The 19986-nt window shown below is 35.6% G+C and overlaps 2 protein-coding genes across 4 annotated transcripts; one reads left to right on the plus strand and one right to left on the minus strand.

Annotated features, from left to right (window-relative positions):
- Positions 1 to 1604: 1604 nt before the first annotated feature.
- On the plus strand, positions 1605 to 9830 carry LOC110796002 (peter Pan-like protein). Of its 2 annotated transcripts, none has more exons than XM_022001033.2 (8): positions 1605 to 1838; positions 2008 to 2062; positions 2190 to 2375; positions 3453 to 3683; positions 5798 to 5890; positions 5974 to 6161; positions 6691 to 6884; positions 9376 to 9830. In XM_022001033.2, exons 2-8 carry the CDS (start codon positions 2045 to 2047, stop codon positions 9492 to 9494), a joined length of 1029 nt encoding a protein of 342 aa, XP_021856725.1. In that variant the 5' UTR covers positions 1605 to 1838; positions 2008 to 2044; the 3' UTR covers positions 9495 to 9830. The 2 variants fall into 2 exon arrangements, with proteins under 2 accessions (XP_021856725.1, XP_056687959.1); XM_056831981.1 differs by having other exon boundaries at positions 1611 to 1831.
- Positions 9831 to 12499: 2669 nt separating this feature from the next.
- LOC110796019 (stress response protein nst1-like) lies at positions 12500 to 14515 on the minus strand. Of its 2 annotated transcripts, XM_056831452.1 has the most exons (3): positions 14363 to 14515; positions 14000 to 14251; positions 12500 to 13969 (listed from the first exon to the last, which is right to left on the minus strand). In XM_056831452.1, the coding sequence occupies exons 2-3, from the start codon at positions 14244 to 14246 to the stop codon at positions 12735 to 12737; spliced, it is 1482 nt and encodes a 493-aa protein (XP_056687430.1). In that variant the 5' UTR covers positions 14247 to 14251; positions 14363 to 14515; the 3' UTR covers positions 12500 to 12734. The 2 variants fall into 2 exon arrangements, with proteins under 2 accessions (XP_056687430.1, XP_021856742.1); XM_022001050.2 differs by having other exon boundaries at positions 12503 to 14251.
- Between the last annotated feature and the right edge of the window lie 5471 nt (positions 14516 to 19986).

Here is a 19986-nt window from a genome sequence, read left to right on the forward strand (position 1 = left end):
TTTGACATTTTGTATTGTTCTATCATTGTTTAGCTTCATCTTTTATGTTGTTGCAAGGGTTGTTACCTTCATTGTAATTATTTGATTAAGTTATTGTGAATTGGTGAATCTAATGATAAATGTATGGGCATGATTGATATGGGTGTAATTTTTGCAACTTGAGGACCAAATTGTCTTTTTATCTTACCTAATACAATCCCCTAATTGAAAAAGCTCATTGGAGCAACTTTTTTGAAATTAGAGGATTAATCCCAATCCTCTATTTCAATCATCTTACTCCCAAACACCTAGATTAGAGGATTGAATGGACAAACCTCTAAATTGACCAAATTCTCTAATTTTTGCCAATCCTCTAACAACCAAATACCACCTTCATTTTATAAAGACCAGGTGTATAATACAAAAAGTCTTGCACGTACCAGGTGTACAATAAATTTATTATATACTCCCTCCGTCTCTTTTTGTTCTTTACGTTTAGTATTTTTCACGCGTTTTAACGATTAATTAATTTGCATCGGGATTCCTCAATTTTTTTTAATTTAAACAAGATAAATTACGTTTATTTATAATGTTTTCACTTTTATCAACATTCTGATATTGGGAAATGAGAAAAATGAAAAAGTGTGAGATATTAAATGACCCAATGAATTTAATTGGTTAAAATAATAATTGGACACAAATTTTGATAGAATACTAAGTCATTTATGTGATAATATAAAAGGAAAAGTAAAGAACATTTTGAAATACCCAAAAAGGAAAACGTAAAAAACAAAAAGAGCATTTTTACCCATATATTTTGTAACTTTACCTAGTTTTTTGTACTAACTTTTAATGCATTTTGATTAATTATAATATTAAAAAAAAGTTGATAAATAAATATGGTAAAAGGTTAAATGATTAATTTTATAAATTATTAGTGATTTGAAAAAATATTTTTATTAAAATGAAAATTTTTATCCCAAAAAACTAGTTAACTAGATACCTAGATAATATTTTTTAGATAAATGTATTCCGTAACTTTTAAGCATTTTGGCTTCATATTTACTTTAGTGTATAATATTTATTGTACACCACTTGTAAATAAGAATTTCTTTTTAATTTTTAAATGGGCAAGCCTAAACATTAACGAAAATCATAGTTTTAAATGCTTCGTGTAAATAAGAACTTGTGTAAACCATATTATTTGACATCCAGACGCTTAAATATACCATATTTATGTAGCCAATTACCAATATAGCAATTGAAAAACCTTTCTTACGTTTAGGCTAATTCTTAAGACTCGGATTTTACTTTGTACTCCCTCCGTCCCGGAATATTTACACCGCTTTCCTTATAAATTCGTCCTGAATTACTTGCACCGTTTCTATAAATAGTAAAATTTTATTAATATTATATCAACTATCCCTTCATATGTCACTTTGTGGTCCAATATACCCATCCCTTATTCATTTAAAAAGTTGACCCATATCCTTATCTATATTAAAAAATACCTTATTATCAATTACCATCTAATTAAATAATAAGTCAATTACTTTTGTATTAAACTATGTGCCGGTCGAACCGGTTGAAGTATTTCAGGACGATGAGAGTAGTCCGTTTATTGGCTATTTGGCATATACCCTCGTAAAACCCCAAATGAATTTTCTTCCTCGCAGCTGCTCTTCATCTCCTTCCTCGTTCTGATTGCCTCCTCCTCCTAAAACCCTAACTGCCTTCCTCCAGCATAACAACCATCTTCTAGTTGTGTCGCCACCTCTAGACGGCGGCTCCTCTGCAAGCACCACTCTTCTCTCAGCTCTCTGCTTCTGCTATCCTCGTTAATTATCTACAAGTATTTTGTATGATTTCTGTTGATTTTATTTGTATTTTTATTGACTAAAATGTGATTTTTAAAATTTTTAAATATATTCTGTTGGGTTTGTTTTTGTTAGCTTTGTTGTCAAATGATTCAGTTAGCTTTTCGTTGATTAATTAATACAATTGATGCTGAGAATTAATTTCTTACAGGAGCACAACCAATTTTCGCATTAGCTGAAGAATTACGATGGGTCGATTTCGCCATGTAAGAATTTGTCATTTCTTTGCAGCCCTAATGTAAGTTGTTTTGGCATTATGATTAGGTTCTTTTTAAATGCGTTTTACGAATTGGTTTTTTTTTTTTTTTTTTTTTTTTTTTTGGGGAATTACAGAGGAAAAGAAAGATAGTTGTTAAACCAAATGTGAAGAACCAACAGCTGCCAACTGTTGATCAAATTACTGGGAAGAAGATACCCCAAAGTTTCGTTTTCTCGAGAACTAAGCTTCCTCCTGTCTTACGACAACTCGAAATGGATTTGAGGAAATTGATGCTTCCTTACACTGCTCTTAAGCTCAAGGTTTGATACCTTTTGCCTATTTTTGTTTTGATTTTGTTGCTGGGGTGCTTTTATGTGATAGAATGTTTCATGTTTTTTTACCCTTCTAAATATTTAAGAATCATTGGATGCAAATGAAATATATTCATGAGCAATTGCAAATTAAGATTTTAAAGTAGTTGTATGCAATGAGATTATGTTTTGGCTCTTGCTTAACTTGCTTTGATAAATAAGTTTCAGCTAAGGGTTGAAAATAAAGCATTCACAAAGTACGACTTTTTCCCTTGATTCGATATACTCGTTATAATTTGATGCCTCCTTTGGTTTTTGAGATTTAGCAAATTCCTGCTATTGCTAATCAATACTTTGCACACAAATTCTTATTTATAAAGGTTGTACTATAAATATTGTACACCATAGTAAAAGTTAACTCAAAATGTTTAAAAGTTAAGCTTATATATGTAAAAGTTATCCATTTTTTAGTGATAAATTTTTTCATTTTAATAAAACTTATTTCTTCAAAATCACTAATAATGTATAAAATTAATCATTTAACTCTTTAAAATGTTTATCTATCAACGTTTTTTTTACAAAAATAAAAGTTAATCAACTAGGTTAAAGTTACAAAAAATGGTTAAAAGTTATCTTGGTGTACAATAAATTTATTGTGCACCTAGTGCGCGCAAGACCTTTTGTACTTTGCAAGGTCTTTATTGAGTTAATTATCATTCTGTTCACTTAGTAGTTGCCACTGCCACGCCTTTATCAGTGAAGCAGAAGATTTCTTTTTTTATTTTCAATTTGTTTTCAAATAGTCTTGCGTGATCCTATCTGACATTAAAATCTTTTGCTATGGTTGTACATTTGTGTAGTTAACAAGAAAAGTTACCCAAAGTTATGGACTTATCTCAGTGCACGCTAGTAGGCCCTTGAATATGAGGATTGTTTCTTGAATAATAAAATGTCATTATGATCTTTGGTTTTTGACCACGTAATTGGCGCGTGCTTGTATTTCTGCAAAGACTAATTATTTTTAAATGAATGCCAAGTTATATGATGAGGTTATGGTTGGATCTTAATGATTTGGATGTAATTCAGGAAAAGAAGAGGAACAGTCTCAAGGATTTTTTGAATGTTGCCGGGCCTATGGGTGTAACTCATTTCCTTATATTATCAAAAACCAACGTTGGACCATATTTGAGAGTTGCGAAGACCCCACAGGGTCCAACTCTTACATTTAAGATCCATGAATACTCATTGGCTGTTGACGTTGCTCGATCTCAATTACGACCTCGATGTCCTCAAGATCTGTTCAAAAATTCTCCACTGGTGAGTCTCTGCACAAGTGCACAATCTATTTAGAGTTTACACCTTATTGCTTCGGTTTGATGTGCCGTGTGCGCATGTAATAATTTTTCTGGTTGTTATAATGAATATATGATCCTGTTGAATTCTCCTTTTTTTTATTTTATTTTTTATCATATGGTGTATTATGCCTGCAAATCAACTACAGTAGCATTTGAGCAGCGGTGTATTCTGGAAGGTTTACTTTATTTTATATTGATATGAAGTATTTTTTAGTTTCCTTTTATGAAGTTGAGTACAATCAACATGGGTATTAAGTATATTTGTGTTGGTACTTGAAGCATGCAATACGAATTGCAGATGATGTGCTACCATGAAAACAATGTGAGATGGTATAGTCACCAAGTTAGAGGTTTTTCCTTAGTGACAGCTTGAGTTGCTAATACAGCTTTTTAGAATATGATTGAATGTGAAAGAAATAAGGACAAAAAGATGGATTTTAGTGTGTTGATTAACCTTTCATATCACTTTGGGTGGTGGGGGTGGGGGTGGGGGGGGGGGGGGGGGGGGGGAGGGGGAGGGGGTCCTTGAAGGAAAGTACACTAAGTTGAACTACAAGGCACGTGTTAAGCGACAGTATCATTTCTTTTCCCTCTTTATCCTTCCTCAAATCCAAGCCCCTTTTGTTTCTCAATATGCTTGTCAAAGATAATCTCTTCGATCTGAGGGCCTCTGCCTTTTTCCTGTCAGTCAGGTATAAGTTAGGAAACGGTCAACGTTTTGGGAGGATGTATGGAGAGGGGAGTAGCCTATCTACATTCGACTCCCTAGTCTTTTCTAACTTCCAACACTTAATGGTGGTCCTGTAACTTACGTTGTTAGTGGAGTTTTGAATATTCAATCAGTGATTATAGGGTGTGCAGCGGATCCTTCAAGAATATTTTAATGAAAATCTCTTCTACGTTGCTTATTGCTTGAGCTTGTTGCCTCAGTATTCCATTTTCATGTGGCCTATTTCATTTTGAAGCTAAAGGTATTGCTTAAGGTGAGATCTTTTGTGTGGGTGCTAGCTTTGGCAAATGTTATGATTACGGTTGATATGTTCCAAAGGAGGCCAAGGTTGGCTACTTCGCAAGTAATATTTGTTTGCTTAGCCATGCTTTCTGTGAGACCCGTGCGCATGTCTTCCATCTTTGTCAAGTGTCATGATGCTTATTATTTTTGGAAGACTTCTTTTTTCTTTGATCGGGGTGTTGCGTTTCGGGTCTGCCCATATTTTTGTGGTGTAGTTGATGCGACTGGGATTTGGGAGTGACCAAGGCAAATATATCTTGTAACATGGTGATTCTATGCTGCGTTTTCAAAATTGGAGTTCACGTATATTTTTTGGGCTTCCTTTCAATCACAAAGCTTAAGCTATGCACTTTCACCCTTAAGAAAAAAGTTTCAAGTCTTTAAGTGTAGACATGTTGTGGCAAGACTAATGAATTCGGATAAGGGATTAATGGGTAGTAAGTTCAATTTTCACCAGAAACAATTTCATATCAGAGCTAAATGTTAACATAAGTTTAAATCTAAGTCTACTAAGGATCATACTTTTTTTGTGGTGGGGTTGATGCAAGTGGGAATGTGGGATATGTGAAGTGAGCAAGAGAAGTTGACATGGTGATTCTATGCTTTGTTTCTCAAAATTGGAATTCATTTGTTCTTTGTTTTCTTTCTACCAAAAAACTTAAGCTAGGCAGTTTCACCTTAAAAAAACAAGTTTTAGGTCTGTAAGTTTACATATGTTGTGGTAAGGCTTGTAAGTTTCTTATAAGGGTTAGTAAGTTCAATTTTCACCCAAAAACAAGTTCATTTAAAAGTTAAGATAAGTCCTAAATGTTAAGATAAGTTTAAATCTAAGTTACTTAGTCCTGAGTTCTCTTAAATTGAATTTAGGAGTTTTCAGGAGAAAAAGAGCACTGGAATGTTGTGGAATGGAGTAAATTATGTTGCTTCTTTGTTTGGGTTTGAATGGTTCAGGCTTTTATCTAGTGGTCATTGATCTGTAACTAATCTTGGGCATTTATCCATGCACGATCTTCTCTGATGTGTAACTAATCTTTATCCTAATTTTTTTTTATAAAATTTGGCAGCTTGTTCTGTCTGGTTTTGGCACCGGCGAGGAGCATTTGACTTTGATAACTAGAATGTTTCAACACATGTTTCCATCTATTGATGTTAACACAGTAAGTGACATGATTCAAACAACTAGTATTTCACTTGTTGGACTATGCTATTTTGGACTCATTTTGTTGTTTTCTTTTTACAGGTCAAACTTGCTTTGTGTCAGAGAATAGTGTTGGTTCACTACAACAAAGAAAGTAAGCGCATAGACTTTCGGCATTATTCTATAAGATTACAACCTGTTGGTGTATCCCGTAGACTCAGAAAGTTTGTGCAGAACCACCAGGTTCCTGATTTAAGGAATCTGCAGGATGTTAGTGATTTTGTAACAAGGTAATACAAGTCTCTGAGTTTCCTTGCCTTTGATTTCTTTTACCGTAATAGGAAATCACTAATTTTGGTCGTCTATAAAACTTGGGATTTGATTGATTGCTTTGACAATTGACCAGAGTTTTGGCACTTTGTTTCTTCTATCCTCCAGGCTTCTGGATATTTTAAATTGCATGTTCTCCATGTTGTATAGATAGTAAGCATCTGTGAGTCATAATTTCTCTATACCAAAAATTTGATGATCCCTCATTTTTGTTTCTTATAAATGTGTTTAAGCATGGTTGAAATAGGTTAAAAGGTGCTTTTTTTGTCTTTTGGTGGTCTTGATAACAATATGAATTTATTTTATTAATATTATCATATGCCACATTTAGGTACTTGTCCTGGTTGATGGATGATCATTATGTTAATGGGTAATGAACATGTTAAAGTTCAGAAACCTTTGCTAGTCTTTAACTTCTCAGTTAAATGACTGTTTTCTATACTTTTACCTTCATCTTTTGCTCTAATGTATTCTTTTTCTTTATGGTAGGGCTGGTTATGGATCTGAAAGTGAAGCCGATGATGAAGCTGCAACTGTTAGCCTTGTGAGTGATCTTGGTAGAGTCAACCGTGCATCTACTAAAAGTGCTGTCAAGCTTCAAGAGATTGGACCAAGGATGACTCTTGAACTGATCAAAATTGAGGATGGAATGTGTTCTGGTCAAATGCTGTTCAGTAATGATGGTAGGCGCATCTTGTATCTCCTTTTGACTTATTCGCTCTATTTTCTGTCTTAAAAATTTAGTAATAGCTTTAGGCGTGGGGATGGGGTGCTCTTTATATATTCTTAATACAAACATACCAATAAAATCACCAAAATTGTAGTAAACGCGTTGGAGATAAAATCAGTCAGAAGTTAATTTCCTATTGTAAATGCTTAGCATCATGTGATGTGATTTTATTAGTTTTGTTTTATTTTTGAAATAAGTGAACAACTAAATTTGTCAAAATACGAAACTATACACTGTACAATGAGGCGTCGTGGGATTTAATAATAAATTTAGAATCAGAGTATGGGTGATGAAAGCTCTTGACGCATACCAGGTTTATCTAGGTTTTTTGGTCCAAAAAAGCATCCTGAGTTCTAATTTACTTGTATCATTCACCCTTTATGAGGAACGTTGATCCCATATCAGAGTTCGACGGGTCCAATTTCATATCAACATTTTCTCCCCTAAACCCCCTGTACCCTTTAAATGAACTAGGCTTTAGCCTCTGCGACCCACGGGCATGTTTTTACCTATTACGTTCACATAAATTTGACATTTGAAAACCATTTATCTAATACTTGTCACAAAGATGTTAGATGAAAAAGTTCGAGGAAAAATGAAACTAAAGATATGTAAATAGATTGATGAATAAATTGATTTTATAACTTATAAGTACTAAGTGTTTTCCTAATTAAAATTTCAAGAGAGACTATTGATATACTTCCTCCGTTGCATATTAGTTGCACCATTTCCTTTTACGGTATATTTTCACATTCTTGTTGGTGTATTCACACACTAAATACCCACTTTACCCTTACTCACACTTCACATCTACTATTGTTACCTAAACTTTCCACTCTTTTGTTTGTTATCATACAAACAATTTTGATATTTACAATTTTTCTTAATCTTTGTGCCCAACCCAAATGGTGCAAGTAAAAAGAATTGAGGAAGTATTCCCTCCATATTTATTTAAGAGATACACTTGGCCGGGCACGGGTATTAAGAAGAAGAATTAAATGAAATGAAGTAATAAAACAAGTAGAGTTGAGTAGATATTTTAACAAGAAAAATAAGTGGGGACCATGTCATTTTAGGGAGTGGGGGTGGGGTGTAGATAGATTATTTAATTAGATAGTGGGGTTTATAAGTTACTAAAATGGCAAGTGTATCTCTTAAATAAATACGGCCGGAAAAGGCAAGTGTATCCCTTAAATAAATACAGTGGAAGTATCTGTGAAGTTAAAAAATGTGATAAAGGCATGTAAAATTTCATGCTTTAAAATATGATGAAAGGAGATCGTGAATGAGTTTTTAATTTAAAAAAAATATTCAAGATTCTTAAAAAATGAAAAATGAAATAAATTTAAAAATGTGACAAGTAGTGTGCAAGTTTTTCTGTTTTAAAATATTAGTATAGGTTGGACAGGTCAAGCCCCTTTGTGCCTAAAGGAAGTTCTTCCCTTGTTTTGTCCCATTTTGGAATGGAAAAACATCGAGGACACTTGGTATTTTAAATTTTGGGTTAATTGTTCACAAAATTTTGTATTGCTGGAGTTAAGTGAGCCTAGAGAACCAGTAAATTTATCCGTGCTTCAGCAGCCCTCCCTTTTTCGCAAGGAAACATTTACCTCATTGGGGAAACAAATGTAACCACTCTTTAGCATTTACCGATACCCTTAAGTGGGGCTGCTGCTTGAGTCATATGTTTTTGTTATCGCCTTACGGGAGCATCTTTTATAAATTATTGTATATACTTGATGGTACATGGAAGACGCAGCACTCAGCAGCAGCATTTTTCTGTTAAAAGGTTATGGCTCTTCTTGTGTCTGGCGGTTCAAACTCTTTTACTCCATACATGTTATTGGAAGACCATTCTTTTGTTGTGAGCTCTGTGCTTTACCATCAGAAGGGCTATCTTCATTAAGGCTCCGTTTGTATTGATGGGAACACTTCCCGGAAAATGATTTTCCCATTTTCCTTTGCTTTGTTAAGGGTCGAAAACAATTTCCCCAACGGTGGAAAACAACTCTCTTTAGAGGAAAACTAGCTTTTCTTTTGAAAAGAAGGAATGCCATTATCCTTTACATTTCCTTTTCTCTCCTCTCATTTCTACTTCTATGTCTTTTTCTTTATAATTTTTCTTGTAAGGAAACAACGGAAAACTATTTTCCCTTGATGTTAAATTGTTTTCCATGGAAAAATTATATTTTCCTTTGAAATTTTTTTATGTTGAAAATTATATTTCCCTGAGGAGGAAGCAGAATTCCATCAAGGCCGTAGGGTAAATCATACTTTCTTCATCGTCATTGTGTGTCGTGACACTCATTGCAACTTAAACCATCTTTCTCTGAATTCATTTTATTTCTCGATAATTGAATTTGCTAGGATTTTTTTCTGCGTGCTTCACTTTTTTAAGTTATTCATCTTATCAGTTTCTCATTTCTCTTTTGGATCCACAATAGGAAAATGTGGTGGTAAGAGGACTCAAGAGGATGAAAATGATGAGGAAGAAGAGGAAGATAGCCAAGAAGAAGAAGAAGAAGAAGACGATGAAAAAGAAGAAGGTGACGAGGAAGAATAGTTTGCTGGTAACCCTCACCGAGTTTCAGAGGAAGCTCGAGAACCTGTGTTCAACTCAAGAAGATAATGGGCTTGTAATTTGGAAAGTGGGTATTGTAATTTTGTCAGCTGCTAAATTTTGCATGTTGTTGAGAGGAATTCGGTATGTACTGTTTTAGGAAGTAAAACTGAACAGTTGCAGAAAATTTTGCGAATGATCTTTTGCCTCTGTTTTTTGCTGCTACAGAGTACTACAGAGTATGTCGTAGGAGTTGTAAAAGAACGAAAGGGGTTAAGTCTTAAAGTCTAGTTTTGTGTAGAATCATCTTCATTTTCAACAAAATATTTCCATTCTTCATTTCCATGTGCATCGTTTGTACAGTTCCATCTCTGCATTTCAATTGATAAAACCGATTAGAAGTGGTTTTATGGTTGAACAAGTTTTGCCCCAACAGTCTTGTATGACTCTGTATAATGCCATTAAGGTAAACGCTTGTGATTTTGAAGTGGACAAGTGGTAGTTGTTGGGCGAAATGTCCGTATTACCACGACTGAAGTAGAAAATGATTTAGTACTACCTTCAATACCTTGGTTGGTATGTCCGTATGACTCCGATCACTCGGCTTCAGCGGAGAAGAAAATATTCGTCTGGGTAGGAAATACACCGATTCAATTCGGAAGAGATGGACGAACATGTTTATTCATATTGTAGACGTTTACATTTGGTGTTCGGCTAGAAGCGATAAGTTCGATGATGAAACATAACAACCACTTGGCAAACGCATTCCTAAACGACGAACATTACAAAGCCTAAAGTTTCCATTTATAGTAACTACTATTTATAGTAGCTGCTTCTTTAAGTAACAGCTAAAATGTAAACTATCCAAAGATAGATTTGTATCAACGGAATTTTAATTGCATTCCAATTAAAATTCTAAGATTTATGAGAATTTTAGTTGCAATTAAAATCCTAAGAAAGATTGAGAAGCATTTGAGAATTCTAGTCGCATTACGATTGAATTCCTAAAATCCTAAAAATATAGAAAAGGGTTAAACAGAGTTTAGTTGAATAAACTAGAAAATAAGGATGAAAAAGAGTTTTAATGCGGCATAAAACCGAATTAAAATCAGAAAAAGAGAGAAAAACAGATGAAATCGGAGTCGTGCGCAAGAAATTTCTTACGCACTGGGCCCAGCGCAGCTGATTATTCACGCCAACATTCATGCGCAATTTCTTTTCTCACGTCACAATTCTAATTCAATTCTAACTCAAACCCCAAGCAAATCTTGCGCCAGGTGTTGAGCGTGAGACATTTTTCAAGCCCAGCTTCCAGGCGCGAATTATTTCTTGCGCCCATATGCTTTTTAGCATATCTGAAACTCCTACAAATCCCTATCTTTAACCCCACCTTTTCACTATAAATAAAGGCTAAATCAGTCGAAGTAAAGGAACCAAATTATATTCTCATACTACCCACCAGCTCTAAGCTTAAGCCAAAGGTCCCTATACTCCCTAAAATCGCCTATACGTCCCGTAGTTCCGCCGTTTTAACTCTTGTTAAGCGGAACGTTGTCCGAATAAGCGCCCGAATTAAAGCCTGGATCCTTCCCAAGAGTCTAGTCAAGTTGAGGAACATTCGCTGAATAAAAGGAAAACGAGTAAAGGCAAGTGGTTAGTTTCTGAGAACAGCAATATAGCCAAAACTATATTGTAAAGTGCCATAATCTGATTTATTGCTTTAATCACTTATAAATCTGTCAAACCTAATTTGATTATTTATCACGCCTAACAAGATATTCTTTGGACAATCCGAATTTATTGTTAGGTACCTTAAATCAATCTAAATCACCTTAGGAATGTAGTCTAACACATGTCCCATCTTTGTTACATTGAACTAGTAAAGACCGCTTCATGGGCTAACGCATGACACTCCCCGTATTAGTAAATGTCCCCCGAACCCTCAATCTCTACTCCGATGGATGTATGTTGAGCGATTCCCACACCAGGAATCACAAGGGAACCTAAGGCCGTTGTGGTCAAATACGTTGAGCCCGGGTCTCACATGCTTGTACTCACGTATCACAATAACCGGGTTTTTTCAGTTTTGTAAACCTGATTGACGACTCCATAAGCTAGTAAAAAGAGACTAATTGCCCATAGTTAGTCCGATTTTACTTAAAATTGCTTGTTACACATCCGCGAGGGAAGAAGTAAGAAAATGCCTTAAACCCGTCTTTTCCGACCCCCCTCACACATATTCTTTTGGGATTTATTTAAATTTCATTATCTCAGTTCATTTTTTCTCCATAAATTCATTTCAGCTCAGTTTCATACTGTTAAGTTCAATTCACCTTAGTTCAGCCAAATAAAGTTCAGAAGAATAAAGACTAAGTGGTCGTTACACTCTTGGGACAAATCACACACAAAACTAGCTGAATGGGACTTCCTAGGGTTGTCAAATCAGGTCAACGGATTGGTTTTGAGTGGTTCGGGTCATGTCAATACCAGATAATATCGGGTCGATGTTCTATTCAAGACAATTCAAATCGGCTCGGGTAACTTTGAATTCAGATGAATTCGGGTCATACATTATATCGGGTCTGGTTCGGTTTCGATTCCAGTAATTTCAATTCGGGTTATCTCGGGTTCGGTTTGAACTAGTTCGGGTTTTAACGGTTTAGTACCAGTTTGATTTGGTTCAGGTCGAGTTTGGCTTTGGTGTATTTCGGATTGTGGTACAATTTTGACCGGATTTACGTCGAGCATGGTTTATGTTAGTATCGGATAAGTCTTGCGTTCTGTTCAAGTTTGGACCGGTGAATCTCAGGTTCCGCTAAAGTACGGATCAAATGTACCTTGAATTCGTATCAATTGCGGGTGAGTTTGCAATTCGAGTTTAGATCGGGTTAGGCTTGAATTTTTGTGTTCTATGGACCGATTGACTTTTGAGTTCACGATCAAATGTAGACCACTTTATTATTTTAAGATTGCATGCCAAATAAACTTTTTATTAGACTTCTATTATTTTGTATCCAAATTATTTAATACTTCGTATATAAAGAACATAGAATAATTTTTTATACATCATGTTGTTTGTATATCGAATACTCCGTACTTAGTATTACTACCAAATATGTGTATGTCATAATGCCAAGGCCATCAAAACACAAAAAATGTGGAAAGAAAACAAGGATCGATCTACTAACAAAGTATGTTAGTTTTCCGAACCCTAAACAATGTGGAAAGAAAACAAGGATCGATTTAAGCGATGTTAACAGATAAACACACCCTAAAACCGACACCAAGAATATGCGCTATATCATGATAGTGTATGGCGGCACACATGTGTTCATCAGAACATGGAGCCGGAATTGATACCGTGTTATCCTTATAAAAACGACCAACGTAGGCATCCGCTTGATACTTATTTCCATTGTAATATGCTATGTGTTTTTGATAAACCTGAAAACCACTGCTTAATGGATATGTTCTTGCCTCTGCGACATGAAGAACTCGCCAATTGTTGCGGTCAAAAGCCATTGGGATATTAGGATCAACATATGATACCTTTATATCTTTGATTCCTGACTGAATTGGTGCTAAAGGCACATATATACTAGGAGATTGACCTTCGCGGATTGGATGCCCCTTATATTTTCGAACCCTAGTGCTCCGCTCAAAGACAACCTTTGAAGGAGGTAAGGTTTGTTGCAACTTGTGCACCATATTTTTGTAAAAGTCCGTAATGATATAATTACCTTGTAAATCACTTCTCATATATACATACATTTTTAGCTCCTTCTCACAATCCTCTAACTCCTCCTTATGCTTATGCTTCAACTTATCTACGTTCTCTTCTTTCTTCTTTAACTCATTAATCTCTTCTTCTTTCTTCTCTAACTCTTGTTGCTTTTTTTGTTCCTCCTCCGTGTGCTTACGTTTCAACTCACGTATCTCCTTTTCCATCTTCCTATTCTTCAAGTCATCTAGCCTACGATCTCTGTACCCTTCTCTCACTAAATTGTCCATCTCCTCTTGTTTCTTCTTCAATTCTTTCTCCTTTTCACTCTTTGCCTCCGCTAACTCCCCTTCATGCTTACGCTTCTCCTTCTCTAATTCCTTTTCTTTCTCCCTCAATTCTTTCTCTTTTTCGCTCTTTGCCTCCGCTAACTCTCCTTCATGTTTACGCTTCTCCTCCTCTAATTCCTTCTCTTTCTCCCTCAATTCTTTCTCTTTTTCGCTCTTTGCCTCCGCTAACTCCCCTTCATGCTTACACTTCTCCACCTCTAATTCCTTTTCCTTCTCCCTCAATTTTTTCTTATCTTCATTATTACTATTGCTAGAATTTTGCTCCGTTTCTATAACCATGGGACGACCATCCACAATGCCTCTTTTAACCCATCTAGTGTTCCTTATTGTTATGACTTGATATTGAGACCAATTGAAAAGATCAAACAACCTGTAATACTCTACTTCAAAGAGCGTAGCTGTGACACCTGTCATTCCAAGGAACCCAAGTCCTTCACGATTAACTATCAATCGTGAATTGAAAAGTTCGTTAATAAGTCTTTGCAAATCAACACCCTTTATCTCTTTGTTTCCGATCTTCAATGCTTCATACTTTTTTCCAGGCCCTATAATGATTCCAAGATGGAGCCAATGTTTTCCGTTCACCGGTAACATGTAAAGGCTGTCTAACTCATAAACTTGAATCTCTCCCATGTCTAAACATCGTAGAAAAACCTTGTCTGAATTCATTGTATAAGCTGCCATATTTTCTGCGAAATGGTTACAAGCTAGTCAAATTGAACTATTCTTTTTACAAAAGAAATAAATATTTGAAGAAAATGATTATATACTTAAGTTAAAGTTGAAACAAGTGTACATACCAAAAGAGAGATGGGATGAAGAGAATTGCTCCAACAGACCAGGTCAATACAACTCACAGCTAGCTACAATTTTGTAAACCAAATGGATTTGGAAATCTACAACTTTTTTTGGCTTTGAAAAGCTTACATTTATAGACCGTATGTAAAGTTGGAGGCCGACGAAACTTTTTATTATTCCTTAATTAGTACTATAAATCTATAATTAATTTGGGGATTATCATAACCGGCCAACTCCTAATACTACGAATTATTTTTTGGTGTAGAAAGACTCAAAAGAGCAATGATGTAGACAAGAATTTGTCATAAATGTTAAATATTAAATAAATAACATTCCCGACAACCAACTAAGCTAGTTAATATTTATAACTTTCGATATTTTGTTCGCATGTACAGTCCTTGGATTTATTTACCTTACTTAATAAAATGGTAGGTGTATCTGCTAATTAAAATGGTGGCCGGTAGGATTAGTTGGCAATTACAAGATTGCTTAAATAGTTACATATGCCTGTAGCATTAAGTATATATATATATATATATAAGCAATGACAAGACGGGTTCGTCCAATCTATACTAATATATTAAAAGGCGTTGTGGAAAATGTATATGTGTCACGTATTACTCTCCTTACGCCACATCATCCACTCACCAAGTATTATATAATAGACAACCAAAAATCATTACAATGAGGTTTGAACACCAAACCTCAAGTGTTGATGGTAGTTCTCATTACCATCTTAACCAACCACCAATTGTGGTTTATCTCTTCACATTAATTTATAAATAAATGTTCACATGAAGTCTAAAACAAATAAATTTGTATGTGACTTTTTAATGTCTATGGACTATTTTGAAAAGAAAAAAAAATTAAAGCATTATGACAACCATGAAGAAACATAATGTCTTAAGACTCATAAGAATCAACTATAAGATTGCCTTACATAGTTGCATATATATCTAATTTGGTGTTTATTAATTTGACGCACTTAGTTCCACGTAAAAACAAATTATACAAATTGTAAGATGATATGATTGAAAACTTACTTGCCATGATAAATGACTTAGCACGTCTGTGTTTGACGAACATAACGGATATTTTTCATTCTATAGAATACAAGTATTTTGGTCAAGTATTGAGCTCAAGAAAAATTTAAAACTTTAGTTATTCAATGTAGCAATCGGGGCATCCCCCGGTCCACACACTAGTTATAACATTATAACATGTTATTTAAAAACTCCAACAAGAGATTATTCAATTATATATAACATGCAATTTAACCATTTTAAAATCCAACAAGAGATTATTTAAAACCTGGCCCTAATATGAAAGCGTCATCCACCTATTCACCCCTGCAAGAATATGTATTTTTAATGACAATCTAATTACGACGGGTCAAAAATTTCGTCGTAAAAGGCTTTTGCGACGGGGTACAACCAAACAAAGACGGGAACAACCGTTGCAAATGTCTTTTATGATGGGTTAATGACGATATTTTCCATTAACGACGGCCTCCTTTTATGACGGGTTCACGACAGAAAATCCCATCATTTATCAATGATTATTTACCTTTATCGACGAGATTTCTCGTCGTTAATGGTACAATTTCTTGTAGTGCACGTTGTCATATACATATATACTACGTATCCCTCAAATTGGATCAGACGGGTGTAGTAGTTATCTTAGCCAGTAACATAATTGTATGGAAAAACTTAAAGAGTACTGAATTAATCCGTCATTACGAATAAGCAAAGTAGATAAATAACGTTAAAATTAAGAATGGAACAACTAAAATAACCAGAGGTATAACCACAAAACGGACATCAAACTAATTTCAAAAGGTCTTGCGCGCACAAGGTGTACAATAAATTTATTGTACACCAAGATAACTTTTATGCAGTTTTTTGTAACTTTAACCTATTTTTCTGTAACTTTTATATTATAAAATTAAAAAGTTGATAGATAAACACACTACAAGAAATTGTACTATTAACGACGGGAATTCCCGTCGCTAAAGGCCAATAATTGTTTATTAACGACGGGATTTTCCGTCGCGAACCTGTCATAAAAGGGGGCCGTCGTTAATGGAAAATCCCGTCATTAACCCGTTGTAAAAGACATTTGCGACGGTTTTTCCCGTCTTTGTTGGGTGTTATCCCCATCGCAAAAGCTCTTTTGCGACGGGATTTTTACCCATTGTTATTAGGTTGTCATAAAAGATACAAATTTTTGTAGTGACATTTTTTTTTTAGCAAATAATAATATATTATTACCAAGAGAGCTAGAAAACTAGCAAAAGAATACAAGGCCCAGCAGCCAAAACACCACAAACACCACTAATCAGTAGCTAAACTACACAAGCTAACAGCCAAAGAAAACAACAAAGAAACACTAATCAAGCAACAACAGCTGCTGCCTATCAGTAGCCCTACAAGCTACTCTGAACTTGATATCCTTTAGCATTTCATGGGGACTTCTACAAGAGCCAGTGAACACCTTAGCATTCCTTTGCAACCATACACCATAGATACATTCAGCAAAGTAGTTGATCAACAGCTTAAACCTATCTCCTATTCTCTTTGCAGCTTTCATCATCCAAGTCATTTCATCATCAAACTTCCCCACTGTTCTAGTAAACTGCAAGCTTCTCAACACATGAGACCAAATGACTGCAGAGTAACCACACTCAAAAAACAGATGCTGAACAGATTCTGGCTGATTGCTACACAAAGGGAAAATGTTGCTATCCACCACTTTCCACCTTAACAGCCTATCAAGTGTAGGAAGCCTACCCCGAATAGCCACCCAAGTAATGAATAAGCTTTTTTGAGAAGCCTTGTTCTGTCAGATAAGCCTTCTCCATCTGACTTTCTCATATGGCCCCAATAACCTCTGGTACATAGCTTTGATAGAGTAGGAGCTATTTTTGCACACAACAGACCACCCCCCCAGCATCATCAATCATCTTCTGAGATCCCAACACCTTCTTCAGTGACCAAGAAATAGACTTAGGCCACTGAACATTCCTAATATCTCTCCCCTTGATATAATAGGTGTGAACCCATTTACACCACATCTTGTCTTTCTTATAAGTAATAGCCCAGAGAAGCTTAGTCACTGCTGCCTTATTCCAAATACACATGTCTTTGAGGTTCAGACCATCTGCACATTTAGGTAAGCACATGGTTTGCCAAGCCACCAGAGCTTTCTTAGAGGGATCAATATTACCAGTCCACAGGAAGATCCTACAGAACCTCTGAATTTCTTTAATGACCTTCTTGGGAAAAATGAAAATCTGACACCAAAATGATTGCAGACTCAACAAGATTGTTTGAACAAGCTGTAACCCGCCTGCATAGGAAAGGTGCTTAGCAGTCCAAGTTTTAGCCCTTGCAATCACTTTGTCAATCAAAGGTCTACACTGGTTATAACCCAACTTCTTGGTTGTAAGAGGAACACCAAGATATCTAAAAGGGAAAGATCCTGCAGGAATACTAACAGAATCCAGAATAGCAGCTTTGTCATCACCATACACCCCCCCAATATAGATATTACTTTTATCCATGTTAGCTTCTAGCCCTGAGGCCAAAGAAAATTTGTTAAAAGCATCAAGGAGAAAGGCAATAGAAATGGAGTCAGCTCTACAGAACATGAGCAAATCATCTGCAAATAACATATGAGTCAAAGACAGCTTCTCACACTTTGGATGGAAGTTGAAATCAGGCTGATGTTTCAGTTGATGCAAGTGCCTAGACAAGTATTCCATGCCAATAGCAAATAAAAAAGGAGACATAGGGTCACCTTGTCTCAATCCCTTCTTTTCTCTGAAAGGTACACTTGGCTTTCCATTGATCAAAATACTGTAAGAAACAGTTGATATACAGGTGAACACCCAATCAGCAAAGATTTTAGGAAACCCCAGCTCTATCATGACATTATATAGAAAACTCCATTCAATGGAGTCATAAGCTTTTTTTAAATCTATTTTCAGCATGCACCTAGGAGACAGATGGCCTCTAGTATAGCCTTTAATGAGCTAAGTAGCAAGTAAGATGTTGTCAGAAATTAGCCTATCAGGAATGAACCCAGACTGGCTGTCACTCACCACTTGACCAATAACACCTTGCATTCTGGAGGTCAAAATCTTAGACACAATCTTGTATACCACATTACAGCATGCAATGGGTCTATACTCTTTCACTTTGGTGGGATTTGGAATCTTGGGGATGAGAGTAATAGAAGTGCAGTTATACTGAGCAAGCATTTGGTTGGAACTGAAAACTTCTCTCACTGCTTGGTACACATCCTGTTTAATAACAGGCCAAGCTTTCTTGAAGAACACTGCATTCAATCCATCAGGGCCAGGTGCTTTGTCATTGCCAATGCCTTTGATTGCAGAATCAATTTCATAATTTGTTACTTCCTTGCATAGCTCATTTCTTGCTGCATCAGATAGTGTAGGCCCACTTCTAACTGTAGGAACATGAATAGAGGAAAGATTCTGAGCACAAGACCCCAACAATTTCTTGTAAAAAGCCAAAATTTCATTTTGAATCTGTTCTGGATCCACCAATCTAGTACCATTATCATCATAGAGGATAGAAATTCTGTTCAGTCTATTTCTTTCTTTCATATTGGAGAAGAAGAATTGATTGTTAGAGTCACCAAGCTGCAACCATTGAATTCTGGATTTTTGTCTCAAAGCAATCTCATCCACTCTCAACCATTTCCTGAGGTTCTCAACACAGATAGCTTCCTTATTGAGCAGATCAGGAGTAGAAGAATGTTGTAGAGCAGACTGAACCACATCAAGATCCTGTCTAGCTTGGGAAATTCTATCTGTAATACCAGCAAACTCTTCCTTGTGTAACTGCTTAAGGTGATACTTCACTTTTTTCAGCTTACACCACAGTCTAAACATAGCTGACCCAGTGATAGAGTTATCCTCCCATACAGAGTGAATGATAGGCATGAACTTGCTATGATCAGCCAAGTAGTTAAGAAATCTAAAAGGCCTTCCACCATCAACTTTATCAGGTAGACAATTGATTACAATTGGGGAGTGATCAGAGATAGAGGGATTTAGATATTCAGCATTTACATTACCATATTGGTGAACCCAACTTGGATTCCCCAAACTCCAATCAATCCTACTGGCTACTTTCCCCTCTCCCACACCTTTATGCCAAGAAAAGTAATGACCAACACTTTTCAGAGGACACAAACCAGCTGCTGTAACAAATTCATCAAAATCTCTTGTTTCTGCATCTGTAACAGGTGCTCCATTGATTCTATCAGCTACAGAAAGAGGTGAATTCAAATCCCCAGAAATGATCCAAGGATAACTCCCAACACTACCAGCAAGGGACAGAAGGAAACCCCACATAGGTTTCCTTGTATCAATGGTATGCAAACCATACACCATGGTAACAAACATAACCACTATACCTGTTCTATCTTTTATTTCACAGTGAATAAACTGCTCATGCACAAGCAAAACTTGAACATCTAATTCCAGAAATTGCCAACCAAGCCAAATTCTTCCCCTAGTATTCATAGCATAGTTATTCTCCCACTTCCAGTGCCTACCAAATTTACTAATGACTTTATTAAAATTGTTACTTTTAAC

This window comes from Spinacia oleracea, chromosome 6 (assembly GCF_020520425.1).
Source record: "Spinacia oleracea cultivar Varoflay chromosome 6, BTI_SOV_V1, whole genome shotgun sequence".
NCBI classification, from domain to species: Eukaryota; Viridiplantae; Streptophyta; class Magnoliopsida; order Caryophyllales; family Amaranthaceae; genus Spinacia; species Spinacia oleracea.

Excerpts from the sequence above, each read along its gene's own strand:
- LOC110796002 (XM_022001033.2), top strand. Across the intron at positions 5,891-5,973 it reads CATCTATTGATGTTAACACA|GTCAAACTTGCTTTGTGTCA; the intron begins GTAAGTGACATG and ends TTCTTTTTACAG. Across the intron at positions 6,885-9,375 it reads AATGCTGTTCAGTAATGATG|GAAAATGTGGTGGTAAGAGG; the intron begins GTAGGCGCATCT and ends GATCCACAATAG.
- LOC110796019 (XM_022001050.2), bottom strand. The coding sequence starts at position 14,246 with ATGGCAGCTTATACAATGAATTCAGACAAGGTTTTTCTACGATGTTTA.